Genomic DNA, 15,573 nt, shown 5'->3' on the forward strand with positions numbered 1-15,573 from the left:
TTGCCGGTAAGGGCAGTGGAGCCTCACGGTTTTACATTTCACCAGCATAAACCATAAACCAGCATTTTTTACATAACTAATGCTGGGTTATACTGGTCTGGTACTGGTGGGGTGCTGGTTAACCAGCATACCAGTGTTCAAAATGCAACACATGCTGGGTTATACTGGTCTGGTGCTGGTGTGATGGTGGTAAACCAGCTTACCTGTGTTCAAAACACAACCCGTGCTGGATTATGGTGGTCTGGTGCTGGATCCATGCTGGAATTCCATTGCCTTTACTGGTCTGGTACTGGTGTGGTGCTGGTTAACCAGCATACCAGTGCTCAAAACACAACATATACTGGTGTATGCTGGTCTGGTGCTGGTGTGGTACTGGTTAACCAGCATACCAGTGCTCAAAACACAACATATACTGGTGTATGCTGGTCTGGTGCTGGTGTGGTACTGGTTAACCAGCATACCAGTATTCAGCACTCGACATATACTGGATTATGGTGTTCTGGGGCCGGATCCATGCTGGAATTCCATTGCCTTTACTGGTCTGGTACTGGTGTGGTGCTGGTTAACCAGCATACCAGTGCTCAAAACACAACATATACTGGTGTATGCTGGTCTGGTGCTGGTGTGGTACTGGTTAACCAGCATACCAGTGCTCAAAACACAACATATACTGGTTTATGGTGTTCTGGGGCTGGATCCATGCTGGAATTCCATTGCCTTTACTGGTCTGGTACTGGTGTTGCGTTCAAAACACAACATCAACTGTTTTTAATAGAAATCAGGAGGATCAATGAAATATTCGGAATAATCGAATAATCGAATATGGAAATTATTCGGAATGAGACTCCTCCCACTCTTGCTGCTGCTGCTGTATTGTGGTCAGTCTCTCTCTCTGCTGTCTCGAGCGCACAGTCTCGGCGACGTCTGAGCACGAGCTCAGAGCTCCGAGTGTTTTCTGGTCTCCGCCCCCCTCTCTCCATCCGTCCACTCCTCGCGCTCACTCACGCGGGTGTTTTACTCCCCTCGCGCTGCTCCTCGGATTGTGTGCACGCTCTCCGTCTCTGTCATCGTGAGGCTCTCGTGAGGACTAAAGGCACGGACCCGGACTCCGGAGTGTGGGTGTCATTCTTTGTATGGGATGCGCGCGCTCCGTACTGGGCACGGGCTGCGCAGTGATGGCTCGCGGCTCCTGCACGCGCTACATCGCGGCGCTGCTGCTGCTGCTGCTGAGTTCCGCCACAGCCGCCAGAGGAGGTGAGTACTGCGGGATGCTGCACACACACCTGCGCGCGCGCGCACGCACACACACACACACACACACACACACACACTTAGCGTGCTCCGTGAAGTAAGGAAAAGTTCGTGCAGTGGCTTTAAACGGCGTTTGTGCGCAGGAGTGTGCGTGCGCGGTTGTGTGTGTGTAAGGTTCACTAAATGCAGGCGCGCGCGTGTGTGCGTGAGTATGTAAGGGTCCCGTGCGTGCATCGATTTCCCACAGCTGCTGTTTGGTGCACGAGTCGCTGTTTCTCTTTTTTCCTACTAGTGTGTGGGCAATGTGTGTGTGTGTGTGTGTGTGTGTGTGTGTGTGTTAACCCGGATCGAGTGCGCGGTGCAGATGCAACAGGCAGCGCGAGCTTCAGTCCTGCTGAAACGCCATGAAGCTTCAGAACATCTGACTCAGGCACGTTCACACAACATCTGGCAGCGTCTCTCTCTCTCTCTCTCTCTCTCTCTCTCTCTTCCCTTTCTCTCTCCCCTTTCTCTCTCTCTCTCTCTCTCTCTCTCCCCCCCTTTCTCTCTCTCTCTCTATCTATCTCTCCCTCTCCATCAGTCTTTCTCTCTCTCTCCCCCCTCTTTCTCTCTCTCTCTCTCTCTCTCTCTCTCTCTCTCTCTCTCTCTCCCTCTCCATCAGTCTCTCTCTCTCTCTCTCTCTCTCTCTCTCGCTGTCTTTCTCACCCTCCATCGGTCTCTCTCTCTCTCTCCATCGGTCTCTCTCTCTCTCTCTCTCTCTCTCTCTCGCTGTCTTTCTCACCCTCCATCGGTCTCTCTCTCTCTCTCCATCGGTTTCTCACCCTCCATCGGTCTCTCTCTCTCTCTCTCTCGCTGTCTTTCTCACCCCCCATCGGTCTCTCTCTCTCTCTCCATCGGTCTCTCTCTCTCTCTCTCTCTCTCTCTCTCTCTCTCTCTCTCTGTATTTCTCACTCTCCATCAGTCTCTCTCTCTCTGTCTTTCTCACTCTCCATCGGTCTCTCTCTCTCTCTGTCTTTCTCACCCTCCATCAGTCTCTCTCTCTCTCTCTCTCTCTCTCTCTCTCTCTGTCTTTCTTACCCTCCATCAGTCTCTCTCTCTCTCTCTCTCTCTCTCTCTCTCTGTCTTTCTCACCCTCCATCAGTCTCTCTCTCTCTCTCTCTCTCGCTGTCTTTCTCACCCTCCATCAGTCTCTCTCTCTCATTTTCTCTCTCTCTCTCTCTCGATTAGTCTCTCTCTATTCATCCCTCTACCTCTATTAGTCTCTCTCTCTCTCACCCTCCATCAGTGTCTCTCTCTATTAGTCTCTCTCTATTCATCCCTCTACCTTCATCAGTCTCTCTCTCTCGCTCTCTCTCTCTCTCCTTTTCTCTCTCTCTCTCTCTCTCTCGATTAGTCTCTCTCTATTCATTCCTCTACCTCTATTAGTCTCTCTCTCTCTCTCCCCTCTCTCTCTCTCTCACCCTCCATCAGTGTCTCTCTCTATTAGTCTCTCTCTATTCATCCCTCTTCCTTCATCAGTCTCTCTCTCTCGCTCTCTCTCTCTCTCTCTCTCCTTTCTCTCTCTCTCTCTCTCTCCCCCCTTTCTCTCTCTCTCTCTCCCCTCCTTCTCTCTCTCTCTCACTCCATCAGTCCTTCTCTGTCTCTCTCTCTCTCTCTTTCTCTCTGCACTGTGAGGTGTGTACACACCTACGGTGAGGCAGGGGTCAGTAATGTCGGAGTATAGGAGTGTGTTATCCTCTCTATGAGAATCTCTTGGCATATTTGCACTACAGCCAGTGACCAAGCCAGTGTGTGTGTGTGTGTGTTAAAGAGCCCATATCTCGGAAGACTGTCTCTCCTCGTTTTCTTTTTAATTAAAGACTTTAAATGCAAAAAACATAACATATCCACCCCCTGCCCCACCCCATATGCAAATGAATCAGCAAAATCGGCCTATCGAATGGTCAGTGGGTCCAACACCGTTATATTACTGGATAGCGTATCCACCCACTCCACTAATTTCTCCACAAGGCACAGCACGGAACAGCCAATCAGAATAGACTCCATTTGCATACCTCAGTCTTAAACAGCATGTTGGTAAAGTTTGAAGGCATGAAAATGTGGTTAATGCCGGAACGCTTAATTCCGAATTCCCCGCAAAAAACTCGGAAAGAATTCCGTAACTGAGTTTGGGATCGCTCTCCGCTTTATGTCCGTCTGATACGAAGACGCGCTGATGTCTAAAGCTGGGGGACGCAGCTAATAGCCCTCCGGGACTGTCAACCCGGAAAACTTCATACGTTCCCGTATGCAAATGAGACGAATCATCGGCTAAATGGGAACATAGCGAGGCGATTCAGGACGAATTAGGCAGAAATGTAGTTTACGGATGGCTGAACAGGATCCGGAGCGATTCACAGTGAGCTGCCGTAACAGCCCCGTCATCTTCCGCTCGTCCCCGCAGAGCTGCCTTTGACCTTTTGACCTCTGTCTGACTTCACCAGTCCCTCAGAACGAGCCATTTGCAAGTCGATGAGCGGATTAGCCCCAAGGATTCGACCCCCTCTCCCCCGCCGCCCTTTTTCCAAACTATGGAAATCAGTCTGAACTTGCCCAGAGTTTATAATGAACGAGTGATATTCATCCGCGACGGGCGGAGGACACCGCGCGAGACATGTCAGCTCTTCTTGGAAAGTTGCCTTCGGGACCTTCGAGGCCGCTCGGCTGTGCGTCCGGTCATTAAAGGGCCCGTGCCCGGGATTTTCCCACTGATATCCTCAAAACATAACTGCATGCATACTGTGCCTTTAAGAGTGATATATGCAAATGAGCTCTGTCCTGATTGACTGAACTGCGCTGTGCCTCATTCGAAAATTAGTCCAGGATAAAACACTTGTTCTAAGGGACTACATTTCCCAGAAGGAATTGTTTTTCTACCCAAGACTGAGAGAAAGAATTTTAAAGGGCCCATATGCATTTTTTTTTCCATGAGGTTGACCCCTATTCACTATGCCATTAAGACTGATCCATGTAGATGAGCTCTACCCTGATTGGCTGAGCTGCGCTGTGCCTGATTCGAAAATTAGTCCAGGATAAAACACTTCGTATAACTTCAGTATAAAAGGGCGGGGCTAAACTGAGAAACGACTACAGGTACAAAGCTCTTCTTTATTAAGGACTACATTTCCCAGAAGGCATTGTTTTTATACCCAAGACTGAGAGAAAGATGAAATTTTAAAGGGCCCATATGCAATTTTTTTTTCTCCATGAGGTTGACCCCTATTCACTATGCCTTTAAGACTGACGCATGTAGATGAGCTCTGCCCTGATTGGCTGGGCTGCGCTGTGCCTCATTCAAAAATTAGTCCAGGATAAAACACTTTGTATAACTTCAGTATAAAAGGGCGGGGCTAAACTGAGAAACGACTACAGGTACAAAGCTCTTCTTTATTAAGGACTACATTAACCAGAAGGCATTGTTTTTTAATACCTAAGACTGAGAGAAAGATGACATTTTAAAGGACCCATATGCAGATGAGCTCTGCCCTGATTGGCTGAACTATAGTGTGCCTCATTTTGAAAGTGTTTCTTGGACATTTTAAGTCCAACGCTCTCTGTCTTCAAACCCAGACTGAAGACCCTCCTCAGGTAAAGAGAAGAGTACTATGGTCTTCATATTGACTTGTGTTTAGTAGAGTCTAAGATTAGAGGTATCTTTGAATTTCTCCCCCTCTGTTGCCTCAGATTTCATTTTTGTCCCTTTGTATGTATATATATATATATATATATATATATGAGTATACTGTAGTACAGTGCATTGTAGGCTGTATACTGTACTGAACATTGTTCTTTGCGTTTGTTTACAGGACTGACTGCTCAATAGATTTTGACTAGTTGCAGGTTCAAATCAACAAAGATCAAGAACTGCAGTTGAGCTACTATGATACAACATGGTTCTCTTTTCTCTATATTATAATTTATAATATATATAATATAATATAATATATTTTATTATTTGGTGTACTGTTTACTGACAGCCTGAGAGCGTATATCATGTCAAGAGGAGTTATTTTTATGGAAATGCTGCGTGAAGATGAGATTTTTGTGTTTTGTGAGGAGTTTTAGCGATTGAGAAAAACTGGAATACAGTAACTCAACTGCATGTGACACGTTAAAAAGTGTGTGTGGGGGGTGGGGGTGGGGGTGGGGGGGGCGCGTAAGTGTGTGTGTGAGTGCGTCCTCCTGGGTCTTGGTTAATGGTGTGAATCAGTGTTTTGTGGTGAGCTCAGGGTCGGCACAGAGGAAGGCCACTTATCTCCAGCACTCTTCACGGAACGGGGGGGGGGGGTTGAGAGAGAGAGAGAGGGAGGAAAGGAAAGAGAAGGGGGAAAGAAAGAGAGAGAGAGAGAAAGCGAGACAGATGAAGTGTAAAGTAGGGGAGAGAAAGAGAGAGAGAGATAGAATAAATGAGGAGAGAGAGAGGGAGAGAGAGAGAAAGGGAGAGTATGGAGATAAACAGGGAATAAGAGAGAGAGAGAGAAAGCAGTGGAGGAGAGATAGAAAGAGAAAGCGAGTAAAAGAGGGGCGAGAGAGAGATAGAATACATGAGGAGAGAGCGTGAGGGGTTGAGGAAAGAGACATGCTAGTGTTGGGGTCATTGCAGTTCACATGGGTGGGTTTTGGGTAACTGGCCTTCTCAAAAGTCTCAGTAATGTCCATTAAAATGATTATTTTAATTAATTTATATGTATAGCAACGATTATTTATTTATTAGTAATTCATTATTTATTATTATTATTTATACTAATGATAATAATATATTTTGTTTAGTCATTTTGGTTAAATTGACTAATTTATCCACTAACTGGTTATGTCTCTCTCTCGAACACTCTCTCTCTCTCTAATCCAAAGTGTTTCTTTCATTTTGTCTCTCGAGTGTTTTCCTGCGTGTCCCCCCGTCCCCCCGTCCCCACCCCCCGGCTCCTGGTGGCCTCCTTCTTAGAATTCAGTGTTTTTTTTGTGTGTGTGTGTGGTTTTTTTTTTTTGGATGCAGTGTTCTTTTTTTCCCCCGCTGTTGCTTTTAGAGCCATTTTCATTTCCGCTGCATATAAAAGCGAGAGAGAGAGAAACGAGAGAGAGAGAATGGGAATGAAGAGGGAAAGGGGGAACGCTGTAGAGAAGAAAGGGCGAAGACGAGGAGTGGGAGAGCGGGAAGAAGGTCAAGAGCGAAGAACAACAACAACAAAAGAGGAGAGAAGAATAACTCAAGCTGTTTGTTCGTTTGTTTGTTTGTTTATTTGTGTATTTATGTATCCGGACCCCGTAGCGGTCGGCACATGTCCTAACCTGTGAGCAGGGACCTCCAAAGCCCAAAGCAAGGCGTGAGGTGGAACTGATGAAGCTGCACGAGGGGACAAGGGTTGAAAGGAAGGAAGGAAGGTGGAGGCGGGGGGATGGGGGAGTTACGCGGGGACAAGTGGACCGAGGACTCTAGGGGACGAAATACGACAAGACGTGTCTTTAGAGCATCACAGCTTGGGGGCTAGACAGGCATTCACTGGGTTGAGCTGACATGTCCATGTAGGGACCTGTATGGAAAGCCCACCTTGGTCCCACTTATGGATGTCCACCGGTGGTCAATGATGGGGGCAAGGAGGGGTGAAACATGGGGGGCCCATCTGGGTTGTACACTGTACATGGGCACCTACTTGGGACCCATGTGATCATGGGGTCCATTTGAGAAGCCAACATCAGCCTCGTGCCTGACACTACATGGCCAGATGTTTGTGGACGCCCCTTCTAATGAATGCATTGGGCTTCTTTAAGTTGCACCCATTGCTGACCCAGATGTCACAGATGTGCAAATGCACACACACACACACACATAGCTTGTCCAGTGCATGTAGTCACTGAAGTACTGCCAAAAGAATAGGACTCTCTGGAGCAGATAAACATACATGAGCCAATTGACACCATGCTGCCTAATGCCAGGGGTGGGCTACAGGAGGGGTATGAAGCCCCCTCCCCCAGCATTGAGCTGTGGAGCAGTGGATGAGTTGGGATGCTCTTGTGGCTGAATGCAATCAAATCTTTATGGCTAGTAGAAAGCCAACCAACCAAAGCAAGGATCGACTCTTTTAAAGACCCTTGTTTTCAGAAGACATAAGGAGTGAGCAGGTGTCCCAATATTTTTGTCCATACGTTCAAGCCCCCGAGACCCCCTAAATCGGGCCCCTGGACCCCCTAAATCTCCATGTGGAATGGGTGGTCCTAGGAGTGGGTCAGGTTTCCGTCGGGCAGACCCCTGCCCAATGGCTACCAAAGTGGCTACCAAAGTGGCTACCATGGCTCCGCCCCCTCTCTTCCTCGAGTGCCGCCGCTGACTACCTTACCCCGCCTGCCCCTCCCTGGTCAATTGAGCTACAAGTACAGTTCGCCTCGCTGCTGCAGCCCACCGAGCAAATTAGCACTCTCGCTAACTGCTTGCTAAGCAACACAGCTAACTGCCGTTTCACCACCCTGCTGAAGAATCCAGCCCAAGACCAGACCAGCTTTTGCTGGTAGCTGATTTCACCACCCCTTCACTGTGGTATTTAGGTGCCGTCTGGGTGGAGATCCACCTGCCCGCCATCCATACATCCTGTACCCCGGCCCACCGTCACGAGAAGCAGACGAGCGTAGTGGTGAGCTCCTCCGGTTCGTCCCTAGCCACTCCCATTTTACATGAACGAATGTCCGAGGCGTGGTGGACCTCATCTGCTCGCCCGGACCTGGGCGTAGCTCCAGCACGACAGAGGTGAAGCAGAGAGGGCTGAAGGATTGATAGCGCTAGCGCTAATAAGCAGCACGGACGCCGGCCTCCTGCTTCCCGCCGCATCTGGCACATGCATATATCCACGCTCAGCCGGAAGCAGCATTCTGATTGGATCCTAATTACCGCACGGCCCTCGCCCTCGCTCCCTCACACCCACTCGCTCGCCTCGGCGCCGCCTCGCTGCTCATCGCACTTGATGAATGGAGCGGTGCGTCTCGCGGGTGTAAATCAATAGCGCGCCCTATATGAATGTTTAATGCCTCGTAACAATCGATAGCCGGAATGACAGTGATGTGATGATGCGCCAGGTTAGAGCGCATGGCGGGATTTGTGCCGAAGCCGGGGGATGAGGCCCGGAGCGATTCGGAGCGGGCGAGAGAGGGCGGCTTCGCCCTCGTACCTCATACGCCGGGAATGACTTACAGCAGTCACCCAGCTCTGCTTTTACGATGCGCTCTCTCTCTCTCTCTCTCTCTCTCTCCCCTCTCGTTATTCCCATGTCTTTCCCTCCCTTCCCAGTGTCTCCCTCTAAATCTTTCCCTCCTTTCACCCTCCCCTCTCTCTCTCTCTCACACTCTCTCTCTCCCTCTCTTTCCTCCTCCTCCTCCCTCTCTCTCTCTATCCCTCCATCTTTCGTCCTTTCATCACTCTCTCTTTCTTTACTCTCTCCCCGACCATCCTTCCTCTCTTCCTCTCTCTCCCTCCCTCTCTCTGTTTCCTCCTCTCTCTCTCACACACTCACTCTCTCCCTCTCTTTCCTCCTACCTCTCTCTCTCTCTCCCTCCCTCTCTCTCTCTCTCTCTCTTTCCTCCTCCTCCTCCCTCTCGCTCTCTATCCCTCTCTCCTTTCATCACTCTCTCTTTCTTTACTCTCTCTCCCTCCCTCCCTCTCTCTCTCCCTCTCTTTCCTCCTCCTCCCTCTCTCTCTCTCTATCCCTCCATCTTTCGTCCTTTCGTCACTCTCTCTCTCTCTCTCTCTCTCCCCATTTCCTCATCTCTCTCTCTCTCTCCCTCACTCTCTTTCCTCCTCTCTCCCTCTATCCCTCCATCTTTCGCTCCTTTCGTCACTCTCTCTTTTCGTTCACTCTCTCTCGTCCTACCCTCCTTTCTCGCTCTCGCCCTCCTCTTACCTCTCTCTCTCTCTCTCTCTCTCTCTCTCTCTAGTTCCTACATCCTTCCCTTCTCTCATTTCTTCATCTCTCTCTCTATCCATTTATCTCTCTCTCTCTCTTTCTCTGTCTCTCTCTCTCAGTCCAGTTCCAGGTCTTTGTCCAGAGTGTGTACCACTACACACACACACACACACACACACACACAGAAACTGATCAGACTGCAGTGTTGTAAAGGAGCTGGGAGCTGATTGGTCAGGGAGGAGAGTCAGACTGGATTGCTCGGATCAGGACCGGCTGATACTCAGCATTCCTCTTACACTCTCTCTCTCTCTCTCACTCTCTCTCTCTCACTCTCTCTCTCTCTCTCTCTACCACCCCCCCCCCTCGTCTGATCTCTCCTCATTTGTGATTCACACTCGCGCACTCTCACACATCTCCTGTTAAACTGATTAGTACTCTGTGACTGCCTAATGGAAGCGTTTGATGAGTTTGCTCACACACACACTCACACACACTCACTCACTCACACACACACACACACAGGATTTCATACGTTCTCAGGTCTCCTGTTTAAATTAAGCTGCTGTCATTTCTGTAATCTGCCTCCTCTCGCTAGAGGAGTTTCCATCCAGCCAGTTTTGGTGAATTTTCAAGAAAATAATGTCCCCAAATTATTCCCAAAGTTGGGAAAGTTCGGATGGCAAGAAAGGAATTCAGGAAAAGGCTGGGGTCTCCAGTTGCCCTGTTGCCCTTCCTTGGAGCGCTTTCAGTAGGTACTGACCAGTCCCTGCACACAGGGAACCATTGCCCACAAGACCTGCCTGCTATTTTGCAGAGTGGGGGGGCGGGGGGTTTGCACCTGGTCGTGGCCAGTTTATGGTGCAATGACCCCCTCCGGATTATTATTCTACCCATCCTGAGTTCATGTTTAATCAGACCCTTTTTTTAAAGGCCGTCAGTTGAAGCAGCTGGGATATATTTTGCAGGAAGTGCAAATGGGTTGCTTTCTAATTGCTGATAGATTGCAGCTGGTCTCTCACACATACACACACATATATATAAAAAAAACTCCCTTTATATGGGTATATATTCCCTCCCTTTGTATGGGTATATATTCCCTCCCTTTGTATGGGTATAAACTCCCTATATATGGGTATATATTCCCTCCCTTTGTATGGGTATAAACTCCCTATATATGGGTATATATTCCCTCCCTTTGTATGGGTATATATTCCTTCCCTTTGTATGGGTATAAACTCCCTATATATGGGTATATATTCCCTCCCTTTATTTGGGTATAAACTCCCTATATATGGGTATATATTCCCTCCCTTTATATGGGTATATATTCCCTCCCTTTGTATGGGTATAAACTCCCTATATATGGGTATATATTCCCTCCCTTTATTTGGGTATAAACTCCCTATATATGGGTATATATTCCCTCCCTTTATATGGGTATATATTCCCTCCCTTTGTATGGGTATAAACTCCCTATATATGGGTATATATTCCCCCCCTTTATATGGGTGTATATATATATACACACATGGTTTTAATGTCAGCGCTTGAGATATATATGTGTATATATATATATATATATATATACACACACAACTTTTAAAAAGCAATATTATATTCACTATATATGTGTATGGCATATATAAACACACACACACACACACACATACATACATATATGAGTGATGGCTCAGGCATTGTGTGTGGGTGTGTTTCTGGCTTCATACACAGATGGTATTAGATGACCGCAGCATCCTCAGGTGACTCTAGCAGTGGGGTAGAGTTACATGTCACATGTAAAGAAATATAGAGGTCATAATGCGAGCCTCTGTGTTTTTTTCACGCTGAGGTTCGGCTGTGGCATCTGTATGGGATTATGTAGCAAAACCATCATGATTCATAATTCATTTCAGCCCGACCATCTCCCAACCTCTGTTTAACCTTTAGAGCTTAACCGGCTCTTTTGGACACTGTGCCTTTAAGACTGAGCGATATTTAGAGTGTTATTAATAATATTCATCCTAATGAGAGACTGTAGCTCCTCCTCCTCAGTGTATATCACAATACCTACATTTAGAGTGTTATTAATATTTACCCTAATGAGAGACTGTAGCTCCGCCTCCTCAGTGTATATCACAATACCCACATTTAGAGCATTATTAATATTTACCCTAATGAGAGACTGTAGCTCCTCCTCCTCAGTGTATATCACAATACCTACATTTAGAGCGTTATTAATATTCACCCTAATGAGAGACTGTGGCTCCTCCTCAGTGTATATCACAATACCTACATTTAGAGTGTTATTAATATTTACCCTAATGAGAGACTGTAGCTCCGCCTCCTCAGTGTATATCACAATACCTACATTTAGAGTGTTATTAATATTTACCCTAATGAGAGACTGTAGCTCCGCCTCCTCAGTGTATATCACAATACCTACATTTAGAGCGTTATTAATATTCACCCTAATGAGAGACTGTAGCTCCGCCTCCTCAGTGTATATCACAATACCTATATTTAGAGCATTAATATTCACCCTAATGAGAGACTGTAGCTCCTCCTCCTCAGTGTATATCACAATACCTATATTTAGAGCATTAATATTCACCCTAATGAAAGACTGTAGCTCCGCCTCCTCAGTGTATATCACAATACCTACATTTAGAGTGTTATTAATAATCACCCTAATGAGAGACTGTAGCTCCGCCTCCTCAGTGTATATCACAATACCTACATTTAGAGCGTTATTAATATTCACCCTAATGATATACACTGAGGAGGCGGAGCTACAGTCTATCACAATAGTTACATTTAGACTGTAGCTCCACCTCAGTAGAACATTAAAGACAAAGCTGGCGGGAAACACTGCATCCCGTAGTCAGACACAGACACACACACACACACACACAACCCCCCTTCCCCCTCCAATGCCTCTCTGCAGCGCTACGTGACACGGCTGACCTGGGCTTGGTGACCATGTTGGTGGTCAAACCGTTGGTGATTCTGGTCAGTGAGCGAGGGTCTCCTGGGGGGCTCTAATTACTGTCATTTCTGATGTGTCCAGCGGGAGTGCTGTGTCTCTCTGGACGACAGTGGTGTCCAGCCCCGCCCACTCCACCCTATTAGCATCATATGAGACTCAGTAAATGGCAGCCAATCAGAACTGAGCTCGTTTATGGAGAGATGGAAAACTGGACTTTGACATCATCATCATCATCATCATCACCGCAGCGCTGATCCGGACCGCTGCCAGCCGCGCTGTTCAAACTCCTTTAAGGGGTGAAGAGTCCATCAGACTGCTGACCGCGCTGAGTGTGCCCCGTGGTCAGCGCTGCGGGGCGAGTCAGTAAACATCATAACAGCTGAGAGAGAGAGAGACAGAGAGATAGGCAGACAGACAGAGAGACAGCGAGAGAGAGAGAGAGAGACACAGATTTCTGCAGCTTTAGCGTTTTCCTGCCCTCACCTCCTTACCTTTAACTCTATGACGCTTGACCACCCTCTCTCTCTCTCTCTCTCTCTCTTAGATGCCTTAGCAATATTGGGACAAATGATCATAAGAATTCATATTAGCAATTATTATCATTAGTATAATAATGATAATAATAATAATAATAATAATATTGAACTATATGAAGTGTGGAATGTAAATATAAATATTATGATTAAATATAATAAATGTGTTTTTCAAACTGAGCAACGAAAATTTTCTCTCTCACGCTTTTTTCTTCATTACCTTTACTTAGTAATTTCTCGTACTCGTTTATTTCGCTCTCATTTATTTCTCAATTAGACTCCTCAGTTTCTCTCTTTCTTGTTTATTGCTCTCTTACTCATTCATTTCTCACGTGCACTCATTCATTTCTCACTTTCTCATTCATTTCTCTTTCTCGTAATTTCTTACTTGTTCATTTTTCTCTTATGAGTTTCTCTCTCTCTCTTGTTTATTTCTCACAGGGACTTGTTTATTTGCCTCTTATTCATTTTCTTCTCGTTTATTGCTCTTTCACGTTTATTTTTCTCGTACTCATTCATTTCTCTTACTCGCTTATTTCGCTCTCTCATTTATTTCTCAGTTGGACTTCTCAATTTCTCTCTTTCTTGTTTATTGCTCTCTTACTCATTATTTTTTCTCTATTAGTCATTCATTTCTCACTTTCTCATTCATTTCTCAGTTGCACTCATTCATTTCTCACTTACATATTTCGTTCATTTTTCTCTTATGAGTTTATCCCTCTCTCTCGTTTATTTCTCACTGGGACTTGTTTATTTGTCTCTTACTCATTCATATCTCTTTCTCATTTATTTCTCTCTTACTCATTCGTTTCTTTCTTGTTTATTGCTCTCTCACTTGTTTATTTTTCTCATACTCATTCATTTCTCACTTGGACTCCTTTATTTCTCTCTTACTCGTTTTCTCATGTATTTCTCTTTCACTTGTTTATTTTCTCTTTTTTGTTCTCTCTCTCTCTCTCTCTCTCTCTCTCTCTCTCTCTCGTGATTCTCTTTTTTGTTCTCTCTCTCTCTCTCTCTCTCTCTCTCGTGATTCTGGGCCAGCATGACTATCCAGTAAACATACTGTACCCTCTGATCTGTTCACACACACACACACACACACACACACACACTCGATCTCGTCAGTGGAGGCTGAGGTTGTGGCTCTGTGTCAGTGTGTGTTTAATGCATTTCTGGCTGGACTGACTCTTAGGTTCTCGTCTCTCTGTGAAGTACACAAACACACACACACACCACATGCGTCCGAACGGCAGGTCTGACCAGAGGGTAAAGGGCTTCAAAAGCAGGATTGCAGGCGAAGCACAGACGTTCACAGAGATCTGCATATTGTGTCCAAATATTTATGACAAATGGAGATCCTTGAAGTCCTGTGAAGTCCTTACGCTTGACCATTGTTCGCACCTTCAAGAACCTCTTAAAAGACATTTCTGGGTGCATTTTCGCAGAGGCGGAATTGGTGACAGTTTCAGTCCAGTGTTTGTTAGCAACATTAGCCTAGCATCTCCTTTTGTAACCCTCAGAAGCCCACTTCAGAGACCAAACCTGTTTTGGTTGAACGACTGCATCTGGGGTCAGGGATCAACCATGTTGATTAGATTGTCCACCAAACATCTCCTTTAAGACCCCGCCCCCTTCCAACAGACACACTCTGCACCCTCTCTGTCTGGAGGGACACAGAGTCTTTCCACATCATTGTAATGAAGCATTAGCAATAGCCATAGTTAGCGTACTAGCACCCTGATCAGGCGCCAGATCTGACCCCTCGAGCCATCCAGGGCCAATCAGACGGTCCCTTTGAAGCACATTAGCCAATCAGGGTGCATGCTTGTGGTGGTTTAAGCTGCTAGATTTTATGCTGTCGTTAGGGGTTGCTAAGCAATCCTCATCGACTGCGTTTGTTAAATGGGTGTGCTTTAGCACTGTTAACACACACACACACACACACACACACACACAGAGAGAGAAACACACACTTCTGTTCCTTCCTTTTGATCACTGTGGGTTTTAAATCTGTGCTCTCACCCGCTGTGTCTCCCCAGAGAGAGAGTTATGGACGTGTAAACAGGTGTGTGTGTGTGTGTGTGTGTGTGTGTGTCATTCTTTTAATTCCCCATTACACTAATGGCATGTGCATCTCGCTCTGTGGCGAGGGAGGAGAGAAGGCCCTCTAATAAAAAGGTAATGACATGCTGCCCATTGCAGTAATGGACAATTATCTCTGTCTCTCTCTCTCTCTCTCTCACACACACACACACACACACACACACACACACCATTTCCACAGCCTCAGTCAAGAGTCGGGTAATTTAATGATCACTCAGGTTTCCTTTCCCATCTTCAAGTGTAAGAAAGTGCTGAGGTCACTGGGATGACCTTTCGGGGCTTCGTTAGGTTGTATATGTGTATGTGTGATGGGAGTGGGAGAGGATGTCCACCTTCCCAACATGGGCCCCATCTGGGTTGTACATTGCATATGGGGCGGCTTGGGTGGCAACCAAGGTGGGCTAATATGATTGGGCCCACTTGCTGCAACACATAGGGATTGGTCAAACCCTTTGAAGGCCCTTGAAGTCCTAGAGATCTACCACCAGGCTCAACCCAACATAGTGATGGGGGTGGGAGGGGATGCCCACCTTCCCAACATGGGCCCCATCTGGGATGTACATTGCATATGAGAGGCCTGGGTGGCAACCAAGGTGGGCTGCAATGGTGGGGCCCACAAGGACACCTATGTACAGACCCACTCCCAAGAGCCCATGCCCACCTGGAACTTACATAGCCCACAATCCACGCATGTGAGCCCCACATGAGCATGCTATATAAACCGGTTTGTGGATTTGTTGATAGGGAATGTCCCCCAGCAGGTGAAGTTCTGCTT

The 15,573-nt window shown here is 46.8% G+C and overlaps 1 protein-coding gene across 2 annotated transcripts in view; it reads left to right on the top strand.

Annotated features, from left to right (window-relative positions):
- Nucleotides 1-937: 937 nt before the first annotated feature.
- The window catches only part of unc5da (unc-5 netrin receptor Da), a 230,302-nt gene continuing 215,666 nt past the window's right edge, over nt 938-15,573 (top strand). For both annotated transcript variants that reach the window (XM_072661937.1, XM_072661938.1), the window contains exon 1: nt 938-1,254. In XM_072661937.1, coding sequence (XP_072518038.1) covers nt 1,134-1,254 — 121 coding nt within the window. In that variant the 5' untranslated portion in view covers nt 938-1,133. The remainder of the gene's footprint in view (nt 1,255-15,573) is intronic.

The sequence above is a fragment of the Salminus brasiliensis genome, chromosome 18 (genome assembly GCF_030463535.1).
Source record: "Salminus brasiliensis chromosome 18, fSalBra1.hap2, whole genome shotgun sequence".
Classification (NCBI taxonomy): Eukaryota; Metazoa; Chordata; class Actinopteri; order Characiformes; family Bryconidae; genus Salminus; species Salminus brasiliensis.